Genomic DNA, 14,604 nt, shown 5'->3' with positions numbered 1-14,604 from the left:
GAGGATGAGGCCCAGAAATCAGGATTTTAAAAAGATCCCCAGTTGATTCTAATGTGCAGCCAAGGTTGAGAACCACTGCTCTAGATAAAAGCATCAAGAAAGTATGTATAGACAGGAATGAGATAGTCCAAGGATTGCTAATGCCAATCTCTATGCTTGTTCTCTATCAAAGAGGCCATAGGAGTGGATGAATTGAGCTGGAAGAGATTTCCAGTGGTTTAGTCCAAGATCCTCATTTTGTAGTTAAGTCATCTAAGCTCCAAGGCCACACAGCTAATGTTGCTAATGTTGAGACAAGAACCCAGAACTTCTGATTCCAAATCTATTACATTATGTGGGTTCAGTTACCTAGAGAGGGATGGATTCTAGAAGTGCCAGAGGAAAGAGGGGAGGTAGTAGGGAGGAAAAACAGGACATAAGCCAACTCACCCCAAAGAAGCCATCACTGCCCTCAGTGATTGTGAAGAGGGAGAGGAGCCACAAGACCAGGACTCTCATCTTCAGCGGGTCCCTGGTCTGGACATAAACAGCTGGGTCACAGTCTGTGACTAGACAAGGTGTACCAGGCAAGACTGAGGCACAAAAACAAGTAATTCTAATTTAAAAATTTAATGCACACAATAGTAGGGCCTAACTGATCAAAAGCCCTAAGTTTTTAATAATTTTTCCACTTCACAGACCCAGCCTGAGATACTGTGATTTCCATTGAAAATTATTAAATTTCTATCTTTACAAACTTACTAAAAAATTCCTCGAGAGCTTTCCTCTAGGTGATCAAATTTGACTAAACACGGTTTGGTTTTTGTTTTTCTGGGTCAACTTGTATTTTTTCCCTTACATCAAAAAAATAATTTGTTGTTTATTGCAGAGTAATACTCAGTGTAAAAAAGAAAAATAGAAAATAGGGATAGACAAAAATAAGAATAAAACTCAATTCATAATTCTAAAACCCATAAAAATTACTATTTATGTGTGCTACATCTTTACAAATCTGAAATTTCTATAAATATTATTTATAATAATTTTTATTTTATTTTTTATTATAGTTTGTATTCAACACTTTTCTGTGGTACAGCACAGCAGATTCATATAGATTACACTATTTTAAAATCATAACTTGCTTGACTTTACAATTAGGTCTATTTAACATCCAGCCTTTTATATTTCCCTGAGTTTTCCTTTTCATAATGATTATATATATAATCACTAAAATAACCAAGGACTCTTAGAACCATTAATACAAGGATAGAATCTAAGTGTTTAAGCATAAAAAATAATCATGAACCAACCAGCCAATTTCCTTCTTTATAATTAATGTAATTTGCAACAAACTGTCCTCAAGTTTATGATTATCACACAATAATTTAGACAGAACTTGGCATATAGTCATGGTCACAAAATTAATCACTTATACCCAACTTATTTCATGTGAATGAAAAAAGTCACAGTAAGTTGGAACTGTTGTGTCCAATATGCTAACCACTAGTGGCTTCCATGTCAGGCAGCATAGACCCAAAACTCTTCCATCATTGCCAAATGTTTTATTAGGCATGGATTATTGTTCAGTTTTTAAAAATTAGGAAGTGCAATCATATGCTGTAACATGGATGAACTTTGAGGACATTCTGTTAAGTAAAATAATCCAATCACTAAAAAGACAAATACTGTTATAATTCCACTTGTACAAAGTGTCTAAAAGAAGTCAAACTCATAGAAACAAAAAGTAGAATGTTGGTAGCCAGGGCCTTGGAGAAGGGGTAACAGGGAGTTGTGATTCAATGGGTATGAGTTTCAGTTTTGACAGATGAAACAGTTCTAGAAAGCTGTTGCACAAAATGTGAATGTACTTAATGTCACTGAACTTAAGTTGGTATATTTTATGTTATGTGAGTTTTTTAGCATGGTTTTTTTTAACTTTTAGGGGTAACAGGGAGTTGTGATTCAATGGGTATGAGTTGCAGTTTTGACAGATGAAACAGTTCTAGAAATCTGTTGTACAAAATGTGAATGTACTTAATGCCACTGAACATATACACTTAAAAATGGTTAAGTTGGTATATTTTACGTTATGTGAGTTTTTTAGCATGATTTTTTTTAAGTTTCACTGGACATGAAGAATCACTTCCTTGTGGCCTCTCAGTGTTTCTTTCACATCTCCACAGGAAAAGACAAAAAACTGCGATTGCCAAACTCAATAACCCATCCTTAGAATAAGTGCCTTTTTTTGGCAGCACTAAACACAGAGTTGGACCCTCCCTTCCAGTCCTCATCTTGCTTCCTGGATGCACTTTATTTTTTTTAATATATTTTTATTAATCTCAAAGAGAAAGGGAGAAGGAGAGAGAGATAGAAACATCAATGATGAGAGAGAATCATTCAGCTGCCTCCAGGCCCCACACTAGGGATCGAGCCCACAACCCAGGCATGTAATCAACCCTGACCGGTAATCAAGCCGTGACCTCCTGGTTCATAGGTCGACACTCAACCACTGAGCCATGCTGGCCAGGCCCTTGGTGCACTTTAAACATCATACAAACCCTGCCATCCCTGACAGCGCTGCCCCACACCTACAAGACAAGAGAAAAACATGAGGGGCAGGGTACTGACTTCCAGAGATGGGCTACATGTCAGCACAGACCTTTTCTGGGGCTTTCGAGGGAAGCAGGAAAAGAAGCGGTGGAGCACATACCACTTTTGTATTTGCCTCCCTCCTAAGGTGAGCAGTCCTCTCATGTCCCCTTCCCTCCTTTCCAAGACTCCTCCTAGATCTATTGCTTTAACTTCCTTTGGGCAGCAGCCTGTGCTCCAGACCTCATTCTTCCAGATCTGCATCCCAAAACCTACCTGCTCTGTGCCCTATGGCCTCTGGTTGTGCTCTCTGCTCTCCAAAAGTGGTGGCTATTGGTCTCAAGAGCAGTGTTTTTCTAATATTTTTTACCAGGCCCCATAGAAAGAAATATATATCTATACACACACATAATAAAACGTGTGTGTGTGTGTGTGTGTGTGTGTGTGTATACATATAATAAAATGTCTGTGTATATCTATAATAAACTATAATAATAAAAGCATAATATGCTAATTAGACCGGACATCCTTCTGGACGTCCTTCCGGAGACCTTTTGGACGAAGCAGGGGCTGTGAGGGAAGTCCGGGTCCTAGGTGCCTGCTGGCAGCCGGAGGAAAGCCCGGGTCCCGGGTGCCAGAGGGAAGCCGGTGCCGGCAGCTGGGAGAAGGAAGGCCTACTCTTGCAAGAATTTCATGCATCGGGCCTCTAGTATTTACATAAAATAACTGAACAGTTTTATGAAATAGAACTTAATTCTTCCTCTGAAACATGCACTTGTACATTTTCTATTTTTTTAATTTATTTTTCATCTTTCTTTTTTTTACTAAATTGATTTCCAAATACCTTTTTGGAGTGCAGCCACACTGGAGAGGGAGCAGTGCTCTTTCCAGCCCCTTTCCCAGGTTTCCTCCTCTCCCAGGGAAAATGTTCACTGTGAATTCCTGGGGACTGTTGGGGCCATGGTCTTAGTACTGGAGCTTTCAAAGAAGGCAACTGTCTTGGTGTGTGTAGGTGTGATCTATCCCCTTTCTGTGCCAGGGCCTGCTTCCAAATGGGAGGCCTGGCCCTCTGCTGACTCTTTCTCTCCATCTCTTCCTCTCTGAACAATCTTCTTTCTCCCACATGCAGTCCAGGCCTGAGGCTGCAAACCCAACTCCAGAAGGCCTGGTGACAGTGCTGGGCACTGTGAGGAAACTCTCATACTCTCCGCCTTTGTCCCCCCACGCTGGAGGGTGTATTCTGGGCTGTCTCTTCAGCCTGGGTAGAAATGGTAAACTTTAATTTACAATCAGGGTTTCAGACCAGCGACTCCCAGGCACTGCTCTGTAGGCCTACCATGAAGAACTAAGCTATTTATTGATATGCACATGTTTTATTATGTGTGTGCATGTAAACATATATTTATTTCTATGGAGCCTGGTCAAAACTATTTTTAAAGTACTGCTCTAGAGACAAATATCCATCATTTTTGGAAAGCAGAAAGCATAGGCCATGAGGAGGAGTGGGAGGGGGAGGTAGAGGATGTGGAGGAAGAGGAGGGAGGGAAGGAACAGGAGGAAAAGAAAAGAAGGCATTTAGGAGCCCATTAGAAAATACAGGTGCCCCCATCCCACCCTAAACATACTAAATCCTAGACAGCCCAGTCCCAGCCTTATGCATTATTAAAGCTACCCAAGTGGTGCTGACCTCCGGAAGCTTTGAGAGTTGATTCTAGACTGGTTCTTAGATAGGGAAAAAAGGGTTCTACACCTAAGTTAACCCTGTGATTTGAATTCTCTTCGGGGGGTTGGGACCCAAGCTTAAACTAATCAAAACTTTTTCTTCACTTCCTTGGTGCATACAACTCCCTCTGGGATAGGGTTGGAAGACTGATTTTCACATAAATAACAAGTTTTTAGTGTTACACTATTTATGGTCCAGAATTATTTGTTGTTTTTTCAGAAATTCATATAAAGTATTCAGAACAACACCTAACAGGTGATAAGCCCCAACTATCAGCTATTAATATTAGCATTACTAGCATTTCAATCTTACCACTAGTATTTTTATAGTTTCTTGTTGGATTGGGTCAGAATTTGGCTTCAATTCAGAGTCAAGTGAACTTATCAAATAAAAGCTGCTTCTGGGATGATGCGAACCCCATGGCATTTTCAGCACTTCCCTTTAAAGCTGGCAGAGTCTTAATTATTAAAAACTAGAGGCCTGGTGCACAAATTCATGCATGGGTGGGGTCCCTCAGCCTGGCCAGTGATCGGGACCAATCAGGCTGATTGTGGCCCACCGGCCGGGGGGAGGGACCACGGGAGGTTGTTTGTGGGAGCACACTGATCACCAGTGAGCAGCTCCTGCATTGAGCATCTGCCCTCTGGTGGTCAGTGCATCGTCATAGCGACCAGTCATTCAGTTGACCGGTCGTAATGGTCACTTAGGCTTATATATATATATATAGATAACTCTCAGAATCTGTGTGTCCTTGACACAGGTGAGGAGCTGTTGTCATCAGAGTAAACATGTTTATGTCACACCTCGCTCTGAGGCAGCTCCTCCCCCAGGGCCAGTGGAGCCTATGTTGACACTGGCTTCCTGGGAAGGCTTGGTCATGGTAGGACCCCCCACCACACACACACACCGCCCACTTCCTTGAATTCATTCAAGTAAATTCACTGCTGATAATCCCTGTCCTTCAATTTACAGAAAACAATCAGAATTCGCTATTAAGCCCCTGGAGACGGCTGACCATTGTCTCCCCATTCTTCCAGTTATATATTTATGGTCCCCAAACATCACTTATTTTCGTCAACAGCGGTCTCCTTATCAACAGTGGTGCTTGGTTGGAACTGCCCACACCTACACTTTCCAGCACTTTTAGCAACAATCTAATCTTAGGCCCAGTTGAACTCTTGGGTTGCTTCCCTGGCATCAATATTGATGGGATTATGTTTCTTTTCCTATAAATAGAATTTCCAGTAGAGTTGTCTCTCTCCTCTCAGTCACAGGCTAATGGAAAGAGCAGGTCTCCAGCTGGGATCTGAACGAAATCATGACTCAAATAGAGCTGATTGTTTTCGAGGCAAAGGACCTGTAAAACCTTGGTTTTATTTTACCTCTTATTTTATGTGTTTGGTAACCTTTGCATTGACATCTGTCTTTGCATAGAAATCCTTGGGCCATTTGCCTTTAAGAGTGACTTTATGTCTTCTTAAGTAGGCAGATACAGTAGAGAAGACAGGTGGAAATATAGATGGGGAACAGAAAAGATAACCAATTTTATATCTGAAAAAATAAATTTGGAAGTTTGGTCAATTTTATGAGCTAGACAAACTTCTTCTGGAAGGACTATAATGTAAAGCTATTTACAACCTTATTGAGTGTCTGCATAAACATTTGTGCACAGTAAATTTTAAATACATATTTTATATTTTAGCATGTGTTAGTATGTTTATATAGCATAAACAGTAGAAAGAGACCAAAATGAATTCAACCCTAACCCCAAGTCTGTCCCTCATCTGTTAGAACTTGTGAAAGTCAGTCTCCTCCTCTATAAAATAAGGGGAGATCAGATCCATTCACATTCAGATTCTACTATTACCTGCCCATTTCTCAGTTTCTCTTTACACATTATTTATTTCATTGTTCTTTTAATTAGTGTCCATCAGTCATCGAATTTAAGCCTGGAAAGATTAAAAAATTTTACTGGGCTTTACTCCTGTTTTCTTCTCAAACTGGTTATTATAATTCTTTTTTTTTCTGGGATATTTTTTAAAATTTTTTATTGAATACATTGGGGTAACAATGGTTAATAAAATTATATAGATTTTAGGTGTACGATTCAAAATGCTTCATCTGTATATTGTGTTATGTGTTCACCGCCCAAAGTCAAGTCTCCTTCCATCACCCCTTTACCCTCTCCTACCTCCCCCACCCCACTTCCCCTCTGGTAATCACCAGTGGTCTGTGTCTATAAGTTGTTTTGTTAATGCCTCTGACAACTGTCAGTTCATTCTCTGTATCTATGAGTCTGTGGTTATATAATTATTGAACCTCTTTGGAGATAGGCTGAGAATCTACCAAGAATTAAGTCATTGGGTTGAGAATAGAGGTATAATTTTTAAGAATTGTAGAATTATAAGGCTGGAAGAGACCAAAGGAATTACTTAGTTCAGTCCCTTCCCTGTGACACTTGACTCAACTTTAATTTGATCAGCCACTATACAGTGAGAGCTTCCAATGTCCCAGGCGCCGTGCCAGGCACATCCTCCTGCAGGTATTCCTTCATTGTAGCTCCACCCACTAAGAGAAACCCCAAAGCAGCCATCCAGACCCACTTTTGAAAACAAGCGCTGGTTGCTGAAGTCCTTTTTGTTCCAGGGTCCCTATTTAACTCTGATGTTTCATTGAATGGCTCTCCCTCAGGGTCCAGTTTGTGACGCTACCCCACCCCCGACCCCCGCCTCAACTGACCTCTTTTGATCCAAAAATTGAGGTACGTATTTTAGAAGTCTGTGTGTCCTTTGCCACTTATTGGAACTTCAGCTGGAGAGCATTTCTGGGTTAGCCGGCAGCCTAAGCCAGCTGTCTGTTCCCTCCTAACAAGGATTTGGGTGGTGTGTTTTTTTAAAATCTATTTAGTCTGTGCTTTGTAGCTTAGAAGAGACCCAGGATGCTACTTTGTTCTTAGCTTATTACCTCGTACTTCTTCTGGTGTCCTAGTAGCTAGTCCATGTCTCACAGACGACAAGTCATGACGAGTCCAGCTCAATCCCTTCCTAAACAGCCTGCCAGCTTCAAGGGCTGGCTCTGTTCCAACCCCTTGTAACTGAAGACTTTCTCCTGTCACTCACAGTTCAATAGAGCACAAGTTACCACCAAGCCCTAAAAGATAATAAATGGCCTCCAGAGAAGGTGCCAAGCGCTTTCTTCCAGCCAAGCCTCCAGCTCAGCACTGGGGCCCCAGCCCCCCCCCCCGGGAACTCCCAGATGAGGCTCATTTCTCACCTTCCCCACTCCACTTGGCTTACATAGGATGGGTAAAGCCCAGAGAATGTGGGCTTCCTTTTGGATTGTTTACTTGAAAAAGTATCTGAACAGCAACTCAAGGGTGGTGATAGTTTTATAATAAGAACAAATAAGAATAATTCTTTCTAATTTATAAAATGCTTTCATATGCCTTGGTTCTATTGTTTGGCAATCTTGCCAATTACATGGGAGTTATTTCCTTTTCACACTTGCAGAAAATGAGAAGGATAAACTTAAATTCTATTTCCCCAATTTTCTTTCCCCAAAGAATCTAATATTTCTCTTGGACTAAGGGTCAGTTCATTTTGTTGCTCAGTGAATGATTTTAATAAAGTCATGATTGTTAATTTAATTTTCATTAAGTTCCTTAAAAATGAGCTCTCTGCTAAAAGGAGGAGGAGGAGGAGGAGGAGGAGAAATGTTTCAAAGATGTCTCCTAATAAATTTGAGTGTTATTGTGTGTCTAAGGATACTCAGTTCTTTTAAGATAAAAACACAATTCATCAGGCCTACTGGAAAGAACCAACAGAACAGGCTTTGTGGGGTCTTCATATGTGAGCACTCAGGTAAATATGTTACAAACTCTTCTTGGTTGGTCTGTTTTAAATAAGAATAAACCAAATATCTGACTTTTTTTTAATCCTCATCTGAGGATATGTTTATTCATTTTAGAGAAAGAGGAAGGGAGTGAGAGAAACATGAAAGTGAGAGAGAAACATCAATTGGTTGCCTCTGGTATGCACCCCAACCAGGGATCAAACCCAAAACCTAGATATGTAAATTGACCAGGAATCGAACCCATGACCTTTCGATGTATGAGATGATGCTCCAACCAGCTGAGCCACCCGGCCAAGGCCAAATACCTGACTTTTCAAGCAGTGCTTATACTGATTAAACTTTAATTATTTCAAGTCTACAGAAAAAAACATTCTTTAAGTTTTTCTATGCATATTAACAGTATTTTCATCATACTTTCCTACTGTGTAGAGCCAGTTTTTCATTCCTAAATGATTCTATAAGTACAATGAGTTGTCCGGCACTCCCATGCAAACATCATGTCAATCTATCCTGCAAACATCATGTCAATCTATACACAAAACCTTCCAGGCTCACACTATGTACAGATGAAGAGAAAACATACTATCAAGGCAAATTCATCTTTTGGACTCCTTGAATCTGCCCTCAAATGTTCCTTCTATGCAGCTTCTTCCTGTGCATCCTTAATTCCAGGCAAACTGGTATCTTTCTAGGTTAGAATGGAAGTGCAGCTTCAAAAGGTTTATACATTTTGAGTTGTTTTTTAAAAAAATATATATTTTTTTGTAATCCTCACCTGGAGATTTTTTTCCCCCATTGATTTTTAGAGAGAGTGGAAGGGAGGGAGAAGAGAGAGAGAGAGAGCGAGAGAGAGAGAGAGAGAGATGCAAGAGAGACACTCTGATTGGTTGCCTCCCACACATGCCCTGACCGGGACCGGGGATGGAGCCTGCAACCCAGGTACCTGCCCTTGACGAGGAATCGAACCTTCAAACCCTCGGTGCATGGAGCCGATGGTCTAACCACTGAGCACACCAGCAGGGCTACATTTTGGATTCTTATAGACATGTCCAAATTGCCCTCCTAATTTGTACCTGTTTATGCTCCCTTGGTAAGATATAGAAATATCTGTTTCATCACACAGTCTCCAACATCTTTTTAATATTTGCCAAACTGATAGGTAAAATTTTTTCTAATTGTTTTAAACTTCATGTCTTTGATTATTAGTAAGACCATTTTTCAGATGTTTATTTGCCATTTGTCTATTTAAGTCATTCTAAGTTTTTCTATTAGAATGTTCATTTTTTTCTTAAGAGCTGCTTCTTAGGAGTTCTTTATATAGCTTTTTGTCATGGGTTATAAATACTTAGTCATCATTGGTCTTTGGTTTTTTTATTTTTATTTTTTTTATTGTTTAAAGTATTACAAACAGTAGTACATATGTCTCCTTTTTTAGTTTTTATGTTTGTACTGCACAAAAGTTTAAAATATTTATGAAATCAAATCTGTTAGTATTTCTATATATATTTAAATTTTTTCTATAAAAATATTGTAAAAATATCATTCTATATTTTTTTCTTTAAGTTTTTTTTAAAAATGCATTGAGATTTCCATTTCTTCTAGAGTTATTTCAGGTTTTGGTATGAAATAAGGGTTTACTTTAATTTTCCTCCAAATGAATAACCAGTTTTCCCAACTATGTTTCTTGACTAAATATTCTTTATCAAGATCATCTTGATAATTTTTATCGATTTTAAAGGCCACTTTGTCATATAATAATATTCTGACAAATAATTTTTTTAATTTTACTGCTTTCTGTACCATTTCTCTTGCTAGTTACTAGCTTTGGTATCTTGGTCAAAAACATGTCTAAGAGATTTATCACTAATAAAATCCTTATTAGAAAGAATTAGGGGGGAGGGGATGGGGACATCTGTAATACTGTCAACAATAAAAAATAAAAATAAAGAAAATTCAACATTAAAAAAAGAGAAACAATTAGCCTGATTCTCTAAGAGACTGAGCATAGGGAAATCTTCAAGCAAAATTTGGCTAAAGTACAAACACTAGTGTAAAAGGTTTTCATGGAAAATAGTATCTGCTTAATACAAAGTCTCTTTACCCAAAACTTTGAAGGCATGAATCTGTTCCATTGTGACAAGCTGTCCTAACACCACAAATATATAGTTAATGCCTACTTATCCTTAAACAATAAAGGAACTCAGATTTTTTTAAAATTTTATAAGAAAAATAAAATCTTAAAGATTTTATTTAAAGTGGTTTTTTTTAAAGGCTTTATTTAAACCAAAACCAAAAATCTAGAGTTTCTAAGTCTTGTGGGCCTTTGGAGATTAAAAACTGACATTTGCACTGAGGACCCAGAGGCCCACGGGGACCTAATAACCCTCATCAGCAAGATTTAACTCAATTTTGCACAGTTTGAGGGCTACATATCTCATTGCCACTGCTCACCTCTTTGTACTTTATTTACTCAACTGACTGTGCACAGGCAAGTTACTATAATTTTATGAAATGCCAGGACACTTTCACACGTATTAAATCTAAAGGATTTTCTTTCTTAGCATGTCAGCGCCCAGCTTTCCGTCTACCACTGGATAGGAGCCTTTATGAGATTACCCGTGGCTTACTGGGAGCGGTGTGGTAAGAGGGTCTCAGCTCCGCACTGGTTTTGTGCTCTACAGTGGTGGAACTCAGCAAGGTTAGAACCAGCTGTACATGTTCTACGTTATAGAGTCCAAGCATGTCAAACTCGTGGCCCTCGGGTCGCGGGCCTCATTTATTTGGCCCATGTTAGCCTTTGAGTTTGACATGCTTGCTATAGACCTTTTGCACTATCCCTCCAGTTCTCTCGATTATTTTCACAGCTATTACAACTATGTAGCTATCCAGTCCAGAACTGTGAAGACGTTGACATCCCATGAGCACATTGCTACTCAAGCTCAATCTAGGACAGTGGTTCCCAAACTTATTTGGCCTACCGCCCCCTTTCCAGAAAAAATATTACTCAGCCCCTGGAAATTAATTTTTTTTTAATTTTAATAGCAGTTACTCATCGCCCCCAAATGCACCTGTGGCCATCACCGCCCCCCTGGATCGCTGCAGCGCCCACTGGGGGGCGGTAGCGCCTACTTTGGGAATCACTGATCTAAGAGAACACCATGATATGTTTGGGAATAGGGTTTCCCCTTCTCGGTAGCTATGGGTATTTCCTGCCAAAGAACTAAAAGGGAACAAGGCAAGATGTGTTGAAAGTTGCAAACACATGTGTTTATATTGGGTGGAACATGGTTTTACAAGAAGTGGCCTTCGGCAAACCTGGGAACGCAGTGACAGTTTTCCAGGGGAGGCCACCCTCCACTTCCGGGACCATGTACCCCTGTGACACACACCCACCCACTGCTAATGGCCTTGGATACCCAGCACCCTCTCACTTCTTCCCATTTACACTGAAAGGCTCACACCAAAGTGCCAAAATCAGTCACTGATACACGAGTTTTCATGAATGCGTCCACTTATTTTTTCCAGGAGGATATTTGCATTTATTTAATTGTGAAATGAATTACATCAGAGGGTATATGGATGCGAAAGCATGGTGTTTCCCTTACCCTCACTCAGCACAGCAAGAGACACCCTGTAATGTAGACCCTGCCCCTGATTTTTTTAAAAATTGCCATTTTTTTAAAGAAGCAAGACATACATAACCTAGGAAGCACGTCAGTAACAACTAATATCAACTTGTGGTTGTACACAAAATGGGAGTGTTTGCAAGTCAAGCTTCCAAGACTCAACATGAATACACGCCCATTTTAAATCTCCATGCTTGTCGCAAAGTAATTGACCGAAGCAAGAAAAGTGAAATAATTTGCCCAAAGTTATATTATTTGTTAATAGTTGAATAAAGTATTCTGAGGCTATTATTGTGAAGCTGTTTTTAATTTTAGCTACGGTTATAAATAATTAGTAGTGGTTTTATTATAGCAAAAAGGAACATAACAAAAGGCTGTGCTAATATTCTGACAAATCATCGGATATATTTTTATCTGTTTTTTGTTCTCTGATGTCTGTGATCTCCAGCCTATGTGTGTTGTTATTAGGTTTAGTTTAATGGATGTCACGATGGAAAAGCCAAAGTCATCATTCTCCATACCTCTTCCACCTTGGCCTTCTTTCTATACCTCCTTAAGTAACTTCCCATCATTTAGTTTCTGGCAAGGGTAGATTACATAGGACATAAATAGATTTTTCATGAAAAAAAGAAAGAAAAATTATGAATTTTCAAGGCCTGTCAGTTAAAAAATACAGCGTGCTGCTTCGTATTTATTTGGGGTAATAGCAGGGTAAGTGGTTATAAGGATCAATTTTAGGATTTTTCAGAGTCCAGAAAGGGTGTTGAATTGAGAAATACTTCCCAGATGTATACTGATTCAGTCAAAGCTTAAATAAATCCATCCTAAACTGAAAATAAACTTAAATCTCTCAAGTGTATTTTTAAAGAGATTGCTAAGATTAATATATTTCTCACTAGTGAAATCCTTACGATTAATATTTTTAACAATTATCTTTAGTGGAACTTTCTTTATTCCAGTTGCTCTACCTCCCAGCACATCCAAAGAATAGGGGTGCTGTGTTATCATTGAGAAGGCTGTGCCTTGAGCCTGAAAACCTGGAGTTTGAATCTGAAGCCAATACCTCAATTTATGTAGTCACCAAGACACGGAACTCTGTTATCGCTGCTCATTGCTCTTTCCACTCTATGTTTCTTTATTTCACCTCCCTTCAGGAAATGAGATATCGAGAGTCTTCCTCAGAAGGAAAAAATAATCTCAAACTAACAGGTAGTACCTGTGATAGTAATACACGTTCTAAGGAATCAAATCACCGCTATTGGGCTTACCTGGTGATTCTCTCCTCACATCACAGCCCGAGGGAGCCCTTCCTCCAGCGTACTTGTGGCTCAATCACTTCTTAAGCTGGTTGGAAAGACGATCTTAATATCTGAATCACAGCAGCCCTCTGGCATGCATACAGGTCACTGATTCATGAACAACTCCTAGTGCACCAAGGAGCCCAGGACACACCCCCTTCAAGAAGGAAAAGAGAAATACTTTTCTGCTGACTCTCCCTCCCGCTTTGAGTCCATATCAGCCAGGTAAGAGGAAGCAGCTCAGAGCCCAAGATTTGATAATTCCCCTGGCAGGTACGGATGGATTTCTGAAACCACAGAAGGAACATGCTCTAAGGCAGCGGTTCTCAACCTGTGGGTCGCGACCCCTTTGGGGGTCGAACGACCCTTTCACAGGGGTCGCCTAAGACCATCGGGAAACACATATATAATTACATATTGTTTTTGTGATTAATCACTATGCTTTAATTATGTTCAATTTGTAACAATTGGGGGTCACCACAACATGAGGAACTGTATTAAAGGGTCGCGGCATTAGGAAGGTTGAGAACCACTGCTCTAGGGGAATGAGGAACACTTCTGTCCTCAATCAGTTTTCTACAAAATGCCACTCTGTTGAACTTTCATGTCCATCCTCTGGATACCAGGGTCATACCCCATAAAGCAAAAGGAATGCAGCCCTTAATCCATGATTCCAAAGAGGAGAGGTGGGTAATTCCATTGGGGTGAGGGTAGGGGCAGACATTTTTTTTTCCAACTTTCTCATTCAAAGCTGAAGAATGAACTTGCTACTTTCCCAGACAAAGGAACCCCGGACTTCCTGGTGGGCTAATATGGGGTGGAGGCTGGCAAAAGAGAAGAGCAGTGTGCACGTCTGCCCCCGGGTGAATGTTCTCAGTATGTTCTTTGTCCTTAGAAAACCTTGAGCTAAACCTTATTAACTTCTTTAACAAAGGTTTCTTCCTTTCTAAGGAGTCATCAACTTTGAAAATAAACACTCCATGTGTGCAAATGATCGAGGTAGCTTACACTTGAAGCCATTCCATATTTTACAAGTTACTTGAGGTGTCTTACATGCTAACGCATAAAATAAAATTATATTAGAATAGAAATAAAGGAACACATACCATGAGAGTTCTATATAAAATAAGTAAATAATAAAAAGGGAAAAACTATAAAAGTAGCGAGTCAATTAAGAAAAAGGATGCAAATAAAAACCTATGAGTTATCTGTAGTGTTATGTAAGTTTGACACTCAACTCTAGGGATGGAGCTTCCTAGCCATCAAAAAAAAAGGGAAAGCTGATTGGGTACATTGTTCTTATCAGAACAGAGGAAGCATCCATCTTCTCAGGAAGGAGAAAATGGTCCTTGGAGCACAAAATTCTAATAGAAACACCTTTTTTTCGTGTGAACTGCTAATAAGATAGGAGCCCATAATTTCAGGTTGAAGACCTTTAGTGCCAAGCAGCCTTAAACACAATGTTATCCTCTTGTACCCAACACCAGCTGAGCCCCTTGGTCTGTATCATAACCCTTCACAATCAGGTCTGCGTCTG

The 14,604-nt window shown here is 39.7% G+C and overlaps 1 protein-coding gene across 1 annotated transcript in view; it reads right to left on the bottom strand.

Moving 5' to 3' along the window:
- Positions 1-13,179, bottom strand: part of ADGRF1 (adhesion G protein-coupled receptor F1) — a 39,573-nt gene extending 26,394 nt beyond the window's left edge. Inside the window, 2 exon segments of the mRNA XM_014535349.1 lie at positions 430-572; positions 13,038-13,179. Of these exon segments, the coding sequence (XP_014390835.1) occupies positions 430-498 (69 nt within the window). The 5' untranslated portion in view covers positions 499-572; positions 13,038-13,179.
- Between the last annotated feature and the right edge of the window lie 1,425 nt (positions 13,180-14,604).

Source organism: Myotis brandtii, unplaced genomic scaffold, assembly GCF_000412655.1.
Source record: "Myotis brandtii unplaced genomic scaffold, ASM41265v1 scaffold143, whole genome shotgun sequence".
Taxonomy (NCBI): Eukaryota; Metazoa; Chordata; class Mammalia; order Chiroptera; family Vespertilionidae; genus Myotis; species Myotis brandtii.
This window is presented reverse-complemented; position numbering and strand designations above follow the sequence as displayed.